Here is an 11,728-nt window from a genome sequence, read left to right on the forward strand (position 1 = left end):
GCCAGAGAAAAAAAGACATTGCATTCATAGGAACAAAGATTAGTAACATACATCTTAACCAAAACTACACAAGCCAGAAGACAGTGGAGACACTTTTAGAGTGCTAAAAGAATAAAACTGTCAACCCAGAATTCCAAACCCGGCAAAAACAGCTATGAAAAATGAAGGCAAAATAAAGACTTTTTCAGATAAGCAAGAGCTGAGACATTCATTACAAGAAATGTTAAAGGAAGTTCTTCAGGAAGGAATATGGTATCAGAAGGAAACTTAGATTTATACAAGGAAATCAAGATTCTGTGGAAGTGGTGAAAATAAAGGTAAATATAAAATCATTTTTCTTATTAATTATTCTAAAAAATTATTGCCTAAAGTAGGAGTCACCAAACTTTTTCTGTAAAGGGCCCAAATACCAAGTAGTAAATATTTTAAGCTTTGAAAGTCATATGGTTTCTGTTGTAACTACTCAACTCTGCTGCTATAGCATGAAAGCAGTCAAAGACAATACATATAAACAAGTGTGGCTATGTTCCAACAAAATCTTATTTATAAAAATAGGTAGTGGGTCATATTTCAAATTATAAAAATGTAACATTTAGAAATAATTGGAAATTTGAACACTGACAATGTTCAAATTGGCAATGTGACAAGGTATTTGATATAAGGGAATTGTTAATTTTTGGGGTGCACTAATGATATTGTGGTTATGTTCTTTAAAACAGAATCCTTACCTTTCAGAGATATGTATTAAATATTTACTAATGTAATAATGTCTGTGATTTTCTTCAAAATAGTACGGAAGGGGCCCTGGCCAGTGTGGCTCAGTTGGCTGAAGCATCGTCCCATACACCAAAAGGTGGTAGGTTCAATTCCCAGTCAGGGTACATATCCAGGTTTCAGATTCAATCCCTAGTCAGTGCACGGGAGGCAACAGATCAATGTTAATTTCTCACATCAATGTTTCTCTCTCTCCCCTCCCTCCCTCTCCCTCTCTCTCCCTTCCTCTGTAAAAATCAATTTAAAAAATAGTATAGAAGGGAAGTGGGTAGGATATAGAAGAAAGAAGATTGCTATAAACTGATAATTATTGAAGGTAGGTACATGAGGGTCCATTTTACCATTTTACTTTTGTATATGTTTGAAATTCTTGTTAATAAAAAGTTTAAAAACAAACATTTGTAATTTTAGGGGTCATCTAAGTTCTTTTTTATTCTTGCCCCACTCCTCCAGCCAGAATAAACCTAAATATAATAAAGCCTTTAGATCTTAAGAGTTTACAGGAAATATGTGGATAGAGGAATACACTAAACATACCACAAGGATACAATTGGCCAAATACAGAAAGTGAAGAATTCAACAAGACAAATGACTGAGTTTAAACAAATAAATTATTAAAAAGAGAAGAACACATATATTAAAAGAGACTTAAGAGACCAAATGCAATTCATTGACCTTGTTTGAATCCTGATTTGGACACACTGTAAAAGTACATTTGTTTCTTAGAAAATTGGGAGATAAACATAGATGATATTAAGGAATTATTAGTTTTGTTATGTGTGATAAGAAAATCAAATAAAAGTCCCTACCTGTTAGAGAAACATACTGAAGTATTTACAGGTGAAGTGCTATGTCTGGGATATTTTTTAAAACACTCAGAAACATCATGAAAGACTGAAGAACCATTACAGATTGAAGGAAACTACAGGGGGAAAAAGGCAACTAAACTCATTGTGAATCCTGGATAAGATCCTGGAACAAAAAGGACATTAGTAAAAAACCTGATAAAATTCAAGTAAGGTCTGTAGTTAACAGTGTTGTACCAATGTTAATTTCCTGGTTTTGATACTGTACTTCGGTTATGTACAATGTTAACAATAGAAGAAGCTGGTAAGGGGTATACAGACACTAACTACCATTTTTGCAACTTTTCTGCATGTCCAAAATTAATTCAGAAGAAAAAGCTTAAAATAGTACTCCAGAAAAAATGTGGCAGGACCCTGGCCAGTATGGTTCAGCAGTTAGAGCATCAGCCCTTGGACCAAAGAGTCAGGGGTCCAATCCCCCGCCAAGGGCACGTACCTGGGTTGTAGGTTCAATCCTGGCCTCCGTCAGGGAGCATGTGGGAGGCAGCCAATTGATGTGTTGCTCTCACATCAATGTCTCTGTCTGTCTGTCTGTCTCCCTCCCTCCCTCCCTTCCAGTCTCTCTGAAAAGCAATGGAAAAAATATCCTCAGATGAGGATTAACCAAAAAAAAAGAAAAGTGGTGGGGAGATAGATGCAATAAAAATAGCTGAATGTTGACAGGTACATGGGTTGATTACATTTTATTTATATTAAGGTTTCAGTAATAAAATTTAAAAAGATATCACTTCCTTATTTCTGCCATTCCCTCAAAGTACTCTCCTTCCTCTTCTCTTCCCAAGCAAACTGCTCTTCACTCTCTTACTCACTTAGTCCTTTGTAATCTGTGACTGGTTTTTCCACAACTTTACTGACACTGCTCTCTAATAGTGACCTCATAATAAAGAAATAAGGGATCTTTTCTTAGTTTCACCCTCTTTGAATATTCTGCAGCATTTAATGTTAAACCACTCCCTTTTTGAACCCATATTCTCTCTTCACTACTATGACGCTGCCCTTTCAAGCTCCAGGATTGCTTGTTTTGCATTTTCTATCCTGCTACTGCTAGGGGTGGCAGGGTAGTACAGAAGGAATGGGCTTTGAAGATAAACAGGGCTCTGTCCTCACCTGGAAACACTGCTATAAGAATTAGATAACACTTGCATAACACCTAACACATAGTCAATGTTCAATGTATTGTATTTGGAGAGTTTTGCTTAAGAGTGCAAGCTCCTGGTGCCAGATAGTCTGGGTTCAAATCACAGCTCCATCATTTACTATCTGTGTGACACTGAGCAGATTCCTTAACCTCTCTGTGCCTGTTTCCTCATCTATAAAACTGAAATAATGATACCATCATCACAGGGTTGTCATGACAAAGAAATGCATTAATACATGTAAAGGACTCAACAGAATCACAACAGAGGCTAGATAAATGTTAGTTCATGATTCCCAGGGAGTCATTTCCAGTTCTGTCACTGTTGTATAATAAAAAATCTGGCTAGCCTTTGTCTCCTGTTCCTGGGACATAGCCTCTAAACTCTTGGAATTCCCCAAATGATAGTATTTTTGTTGTTCATGGTGGGCCCTAATAGTTTAGCTAACAGGTGAGTTACGGTAGGCCCCTAGATAGTTTATGTTAATGAGGTGACTCAGTATGGGGACTAACCACGCCAGAAAGACCAAACACAAGTTTAGAGGGCTGGGGCTTTGAACATGTCATAAACCTGGCCTCTGGGGAGGGGAGGAGCCAGTAATCCAGTCCATCGTGCCTACATGATGAAACCCCAATAAAAACTCTAGATACATTGGTGAGCTTCCCTGGTGAGGAATATTCTGCATGTTGCCACACTCTGATGTATCAGGAGGATAACAGGGTCCTGAGTCCCCAGTGAGAAGACAAGGAAGCTTTGTGTTAAGGGCCCTCCCAGACCTCACCCTATGTATCTCCATCTTTTGCTGGTTTAACTGTATCCTTTTGCTATAATAAAATTGTAATTTTAAATACAGTATTGTCCTGAGTTCTGTGAGTCATTCTAGTGAATTATGGAGACTGAGGGGATTGAGAGAACCCTGAATTTGTAGACAGTAAGTCAGAAGTAAGGATGGTCCTGGGAACCTCTGAACCTGTGGCTGGTATCTAAAGTGAGGACAGTCTTGTGGAAGACTGTGGCTTATGAAGTTTGACCTAACTCCACCTAACTGGTTTCAGAAGTGGCAGTCACTAAACTGCCACATGATTCCCACCCTATCCCCCATCCCAACCCTTCCTCAATATCTCTTCCCAAGAGAATTAGTGACATTGTTCATTTGAGCTGAGCCAGGATCTGTGGCCTTCCAGACCCAGATAAGACAAACAGGATTTGCAGGCCCTCAGTTAGTGGATGCTACTCCCTGACTAGCCCCTCAGTGAGAATGAAAGATGGCTTGGGCCCCATGTCCCTTCCCTTGCCCCTGTGCAGGCAGGATCATGCACATGTATGTACATGTGTGCACAGAAACACACATGCTCACTTTGCAGTCTGTCTTGGGCCAATAAGGGGAGCAGGTAGAGGCAGGGCCAAAAACACATAGTAAAAACAGGGACTGAAACTTTAAGAAAGTGGCTGGGAGCAAATGGGTTATATTAAGGACTAAAATCCTGGAGAAAGGAATCAACAAGGGTGGGGGTTGGGGCAGCATCAAGGAGGAACTAGCTCAGTCCAAGAGGGGTTCTAAGAAGTGGGGAGTGGGTGACCAGCGAGTCCCTTCACCTGAAACCAGCTTCCTTACAGACCCCAGGCTACAGCCATTATTACAGCTCTTTTTCCTGCTCCCTAAATATACAGGCAAAAGGTAGGCATTACTAAAGATTCTGTCTTTCCAACTCTCTGCAGATGACTCATAAATTAACATCTCTAGCCCAGACCTCTTCTGAATCCTGAAGTCTGGGTCCAACTGCCTGCTGGATATCTACTGGATGGCCTGCCAATATCTCAAACAAAACATGTACAAAAGTAAGTTTATCAACTTTTAGGGCCCTCATCCTCTTCTTACGTATTTCTGTTCAGGGCATCACTGTCCTCCCTTATGCCTACTGCCTTGCTTTTCAAAATGTTATTGGGAGCAGCAGCAGCACCTGGGAGCTTGTTAGAAATGCAGAAATCTTGGGCCTCATCCTGGACCTACTGAATCAGAATCTGCAATTTAACATGATTTCCCAGATGATTGCTATGCACACTAAAGTTTGCAAAACTGATCTAAGACACTTCCTCCCAAGCACTGAAAACCCTCAAGGATTCTGCCTTTCTGGAATCCTCATGTCTCCTGCCCCTGCTGTAGTCCAGGTACCCATTACTTCTTCCTAGAACTACTGCAATAGTTTCACTGGTCTCCTACATTCCAGACATTCCCTATGGTAATTCTTCCTCTATTATGTTGTCAAATTCACGATTTTAAAGTTTCTTCCTCAAAAACTTCCACTGGCTTCTTGCTGCCTATTAAACCTCCCAGCTTAGTAGTCAATAAGAAATAACACTTATTGCATGATTATTATGTGCCAGGCACTCTACCAAGTGTTTTACATGTGTTAAATTTATTCGATTTACCTAAATACCCTATTACCTAAGTATTACTATCTCTGCATTTTACAGGTGGGAAACTGAGGCATGAAGGGGTTTGGGAGTTTCTCCAATATCACACAGCTAGTTAAATGAATGAGCTTAGAATCAAACCTAGGCAATTTGACCCCAGAGTTCACATTCCTAACCACTGTTCCATAGTGCCTCTCAGTTCAGCCTTATCTTTTAGGGCTTACCTCCTAATATTTGCCCGTGCTTCAGCCAAAGTGATCTTTCTGTTTTTCTAGAAATACGTTAGTAGCTTCCAACCTCTGCACCTTTGCAATAAGAGGCTGTGTAGTACTACTAGAAATCATCTGGGTTTCAGAAGCAGACCTAGATTCAAATTTCAGGCCTGACCACTAACTACTGGTGAGGCCCTAGGAAAACTGTCAAACCTCTCTGAGTCTCATCTCATTGGCAAGTAAAACACAGTTTAAAAAACACCTAATTGAAATGGTTGCTGTGAAATTTAGAAAATATGCAGAGGATGTTTAGCACAATCCTGGCTTGTAGCAGGTACTCAATCATTGATAGCTATTATGCACACCTGGAATTTCAAATCTTACCCATCCTTTGAGGCCCTCTCAAATATAACTTCACTGTGTAGCCTGCTTCATCACCCCAACTAGACATGATAGCATCTTCTTTTAAATTTTGTTAATATTATCTGCCTTATTTTAGCATTGTACATTTGTCTTATCCCTACAATTCAGACTGTAAACACCGTAAAGACAGGCAGTTTATAGTCCCTAAAACAACTAGCACAGTGCATTGCAGGAGTTCAATAAACATTGTTGAACAGAAGTGGGTTGGATACTGAGTAATGACTAACCAGAACCACTAAAATTAATTGGGGTAGCCCGGCCGGGCGTGGCTCAGCGGTCAAGCATCGACCTAGGATCCAGGCGATCGGGGTTCGATTCCCGGTCAGGGCACATTCCCAGGTCGTGGGCTCGATCAATGACTCTCTCATCATTGATGTTTCTGTCTTTCTCGCCCCCTCTCCTTTCCTCTCTCTCTCCCTCTCCTTTCCTCTCTCTGAAATCAATAAAGATATATTTAAAAAATAAAATTAAATTAATTGGGGTAATTTTCATTAAAAGAGCAGCGGAGATGCCCGACCGGGCGTGGCTCAGCGGTTGAGCATCAGCCTAGGATCCAGGAGATCATGGTTCGATTCCTGGTCAGGGCACAAGCCCGGGTTGCAGGTTTGATCCCCAATTGGGGGCGTGCAGAAGGCAGCGATCCAAGACGACTCTCATCATTGATGTTTTTATCTCTCTCTCTCCCTCTCTCTGAAATCAATAAAGATATATTTATAAAAAAAAAAAATAGCAGTAGAGCAGTATAAATGAAAGAACCCAAAACAGCTAGGCACCTGTAACTGTGTCATCCCAGGAACTATGTGTATATTAGCTCATTTAGTACTCTCACTAATTGTGTGATGAGTTACTATCCCCTTTTTCCAAATGAGGAAGTAAGTTCAGAGTGATTTCCTCAAGGTCACAAATGCTCCATGAGAACTTGGGCCTACTCACTCTTTTTCATTGCTGTATCCTCAGTGCCTAAGAGTGACTGGAACATAATAGATTCTCAATAAATATTTGAATGAATGAAGAGATGAACAAATAGAGCTAGTAAGCAGGGCTAGAATCAATTTCACCTGACTCCTAGTTCAGTCCTCTACTATGTTTAAAGCAGAGGAATGAGATGTACCATTTATTGAGCAACTGCTATATAACTAAACACTGGGAGATAACTGAACCTTATTTAGGATAAGGGACTTAAGGGACTTAATAATGTTTATTTAATTACACTCTTCAGTTCATGGCAGTAACTGTATTAGACACGTTACATAAATTGTCATTTCGTCTTCCTAAAAACTCTTTGAGGCACGTATTTTTACCTCCATTTTACAGATGAAGAAATACTCATGAAATGACTAGCCCAAATTCACACAAGCAGCAAAATGGCTGAGTCTAGTCCAGGTAAGTTTAACTCCAAAACCTGTGTTACTAAACACTGTCCTGGTTTTGGGCTTGCACGTGCAATAGAAATACTATCCCCTGTACAAACATCCCCTGGAGCAAGAGAACATCTTGAAGAGGACTGCACGGAGCTGGGAGAGGGAGGGCAGTGATGAAACCAAGACTACCTGGGTCACTGAACAAATCAATAACTAGGTTACCACGTTGCAATCTCTCATTAACCCTAGAACGCTGCTACTCCAACAGGGCTAGTGACAGGTCTTGATAAAATCTGGGGACGACAGAAGCAAAGATACTCAAGAAACCACCTAAACCTCCGCTTTTAACACAACGTAGGGGAAGAGGACAAGCCCTGAGAGTATGGGAAAGGAAAGTGAATGAGAGTTTCACAAGAAGGCGTGGAAGGAACGAGGAGGGCAGGAGGCGAAGCGGTTAGCCCCAAGAACAGGTGCAGTGTCGGGACTGGTTCTAGCATCGGGTACAGGAAGGGCCTGCGGGGAGGAAGGAGTTCTGGCTCTCTCAGGCCACGGGCCCGTCACCCGACTTCCTTAAGAGACACTCTGCCTCACCCTCGGACCCTTCTGTCGCAGATCCCCAGCTCACCAGGGGCCTGGGCAATGCTGTCCCTGGGTCTCCTGGAGACTCCGCCGCCTCCGCCATCTTGGCCCTCCTGCTCCTGGGTCGCTCCCACAGGCCTTTGCGGAACCTAAGACGTGGAGGCCGCGGCCCGTCAGCCCGTTCGTCGCGCGAGGGCCGCGTCACCGATAGGCGCCTGGCATCGGGTGTTGGGGAGAGGTTCCTGTCTCCTTGCTTCGCTTCTTCAGGGCCGCGGGTCCTGCCAGACGCGTTTCCCGTTTCCCACTCAAGCCAGATTCTCAGATCGCTCCGTGGGTCTCGGGACCTGTGCTGCGTTCCCTCCCCCTGCCCAAGCACTGGTCTCGGCTCTCAGGAGTAGGCTCAAAGTGCTGTCCGCCGCAGCGCAGGGCCTCACGAAACAAGCGTGCCCCGCCCCGGCCACAGAAAAACTGCGTTTCCTAGCTCCTGAATAAAGGGATTTAGCCCTCCCTAACGTGCTGCTCCCGCCACTGTCGCCCCTGCCCGGCCGATTCCCTGCGCTTCTCATCCCGCTACTTAGCCGCTTCCCACGTTCTCGAACTATATAAACTTGTATATTGTCTCCACACCGACCTCCAAGATTAATTTTTTCTCCCACCCCCTTTGAGGAAAGAGGGGAGCTTCTCTATAGATAGTAGACGAAATTTTAACCCCACTACAACTTCCAAAGTTGCTAAGCCATTTGGGACAAGTACTGAATATGTTCAAGGTCTAAAAAAGAGGGTGATTATTGTAAGAATAACTTTTTAAAACCCTGCATGTCCTAACCTCACCACGGGTTTTTCTAGGTGTTTCTGACTCCAGTTCACCTCAACCCCAGGCTAAAATGCGGTCAGGCAATACATCCAGTGTAGACTAAGAAGTATTCAGGATACCTAGTGCCCTTTGGGCATGTGAAACCAGTTTTCAGCTTTTAAAAAGCAAGGTAGGAAATGGCTGTAAAATAAAGTACTTTCTATTTTTGGATAGGCAATCCAGGAAAACACTCAAGCAGTAAACTTAAGGAAAAAGAATCTGGAAAGTGCTGGGATGAAGTTCGTAAACTAATTGAGTTGTGTGTGTATTGTCTTGTTTTGTTTAAATATTATCATAATTCTCCTTCCAACCAAGAACATTTTCAGCACTTGTGCAAATACTGATGGGAGTGATATTAAAATTTAGACCAGTAGATATGCTACCTTTTACAATAGAATATTATGTGCAATGTCCCAGCCTCAGCCTCCCACACCCACTCTACCCCTACTGCAATGCGCTCCACCCGGGATGCTACCCCCCCACCCCCCCACCCCCGATTTCCACTGCTTATTGTGGATTGCCAAGTCTCTTCCCACTTCCCTGAGGCCATTGATAACGTCTTACATTTCCTTGCCAACCTCCAAAATTAGTTCTCTCTCCCTAACCGCAAGCTCCAACTTCTGCCACCTAACCTCATCTCTTGGCCTCTTTGCTAATCTTTTCTAGTTGGCCTTGATGCTGGGTGAAGAGGAGGACAGGCCATAAAACAATAGTTAAGGCAGTCAGTGTTCAGGTTACATAGGCATTGTTTCAGACTAAAAATGCCAGTTTCCTCCTTTAACTAATAGGGTACAGGTTGGGTGTGAGGTAATATGCTATGAAGAAAGAAACTCTGGATGGGAGGTTGTGGAGGAGGGGGGTAGCATAGGGATGAGCTCCTAAACTAGGAATTATTTTATGTTTTTAGTTGCGAATGTATGTCACAAAATTGCCAAACGAACTCAATATTCTTTAATACACTTACAGTCATTACCCTCTGTTAGGCTATGAATGTTTACAGTACAGCAGGACTCTCATGATTTACCCAGAAGTTTTGTTAAGCAGTGGAGTTGGGATTAACATTTAGGCCAATATGTATAGAGAACTTTACTAGCTGTTCTAAATTACAGGACAATATAATGTACAACTCTCTGAAAACATGTAAAATATTGAGAAAATAGGCAGTTTCCTAGAAAAATCAAAATAAATTCAAAAAGGAAGTAGGGAATTTAATTAAGACACATTTTTGAAGAAAAAATTTAAATATATAAAAAGCAAGGTATAGAACATTTTTATGATATGCTACCAGAGGAAGGGAATATAGTATATATATCTACATGCTTGAATATTTACAGACTGTGTCCTCATAGCTACACAAGAAACTGATAACAGTGGTTACCTCTAGGGGAAGAAACTGAGGGACTTTCAAGGGAGGACTATCCAGTTGTATGACCCTTCATGTAGTTTGAAATTTTTACCATATACATGTGTTACTTTGTCAAAAAAAATTGCCAAAGATCTATCCACCCCACCCACTCCCAAAGGGTTGGATGCTTCCACAGGTTATTCATTCAAGTCTTCAAGGAGCAGATAATTCCTACCCTATATAAATTTTTACAGAGAGAGAAAAGAAAAAATTTATAATTCTAGTGTCCCAGTGTAAACATGGTATCAAATCTGACAAACACAGTACTAAAAAATAGAACTATATGTCAGTCTCACTTATTAATGTAGTTACAAATATCTTAAACTGTTAGCAAATCAAATCTGACAAAACAGCCTGGCCAGCATGGCTCAGTGGTTGAACTTTGACCCATGAACCAGGAAGTCAGGGTTTGATTCCCAGTCAGGGCACATGCCCAGGTTGTGGGCTCAACCCCAGTAGGGGGCGTACAGGAGGCAGCCGATCAATGATTCTCTCTCATCATTGATGTTTCTGTCTCTCTCTCCCTCTCCCTTCCTCTCTCTGAAATCAATAAAAACATATTTAAAAAAATAATAATATCTGACAGCCCCAGCCAGTTTGACTCAGTGGTTAGAGAGTCAGCCCTCGGACTGAAAGGTCCTGGGTTTGATTCCCACCATGGGCACATACCTCGGTTGCAGGCTTTATCCCTGGCCCTGGATGGGGCTTGTGCCGGAGGCAACCATTTGATGTGTTTCTCTCACATCGATGTTTCGCTCTCTCTCTCTCTCTCCCCCTTGCACTCTCTCTGAAAAGCAATGGAAAAAATATCCTTGGGTGAGGATTAAAAATAATAAAATAAATAAATAAAAATTAAAATCTGACGTAATCATAATATCCCAGGCTTAGTCGGTATGCTCAGTGGTTAGAGCGTCAGCCCTTGGACCAAAGGGTCTCAGGTTCAATTCCAGTCAAGGGCACATACCTCGGTTGCAGGCTTGATCCTCGGTCTGGTGGGGGCACATGTGGGAAACAACTAATCCATGTGTCTCACATCATCAATGTTTCTCTTGTGTCTCTCCCCCTGTGTTCCACATTCTCCCTAAAAAAAGGAAAAAGTGAATGGATAAAATATCCTTGGGTGAGGATTAACAACAACAAAAATTTTCAAATAAAATAAATAGTTTATAAGCACTTAAAAATTAAAATAATAATACCCCATAATCAAGTAGAATTTTTCCCAGAAATATAAAGTTCATTCAACCTGAAACTAATACAATATGGTATATGAACTGTACTGAAAAACTAAAAACATTTTTTAATAAATAAATAAGAAAAAAAGAAAAATAAATAAAGTTTGTTTAGAAGCTGTATATGTAGTGATGATAATTGATCATTTTAACAGGTCAAAGAAAAACACCATCATCTCCATGCTGAAAATTCAACTCCATTCCTGAAAATAAATACATTAATAAAATAGGAAGAGAAGAATATGTTGGGGCCCAAGACTAGCTGGCCCCAAATATCTCACAGTGGCATATTGATTACACTGAATTAAAGTTAGTTGACCAGCAGCCAGTGACCCTCCCTTTTCTCCCCTGTGAAAGGTGTTCTCCCTGCACCTAGAAGACACACCCCTATTGCTAGAGTTAAACAATTCAGAGCCAAAAAGTCTGTATAATCAACTCTTATTTCCTCTTTTCTAATTTACTACTTTGTTTAAAT

At 41.4% G+C, this 11,728-nt stretch overlaps 1 protein-coding gene across 2 annotated transcripts in view; it reads right to left on the reverse strand.

Moving 5' to 3' along the window:
- YIPF6 (Yip1 domain family member 6) overlaps positions 1–7,916 on the reverse strand; it is a 30,851-nt gene extending 22,935 nt beyond the window's left edge. For both annotated transcript variants that reach the window (XM_081125994.1, XM_081125993.1), the window contains exon 1: positions 7,813–7,916. In XM_081125994.1, the coding sequence (XP_080982120.1) occupies positions 7,813–7,869 (57 nt within the window). In that variant the 5' untranslated portion in view covers positions 7,870–7,916. The remainder of the gene's footprint in view (positions 1–7,812) is intronic.
- Positions 7,917–11,728: the final 3,812 nt, after the last annotated feature.

The sequence above is a fragment of the Miniopterus schreibersii genome, assembly GCF_964146895.1.
Source record: "Miniopterus schreibersii genome assembly, chromosome: X".
Lineage (NCBI taxonomy): Eukaryota > Metazoa > Chordata > Mammalia > Chiroptera > Miniopteridae > Miniopterus > Miniopterus schreibersii.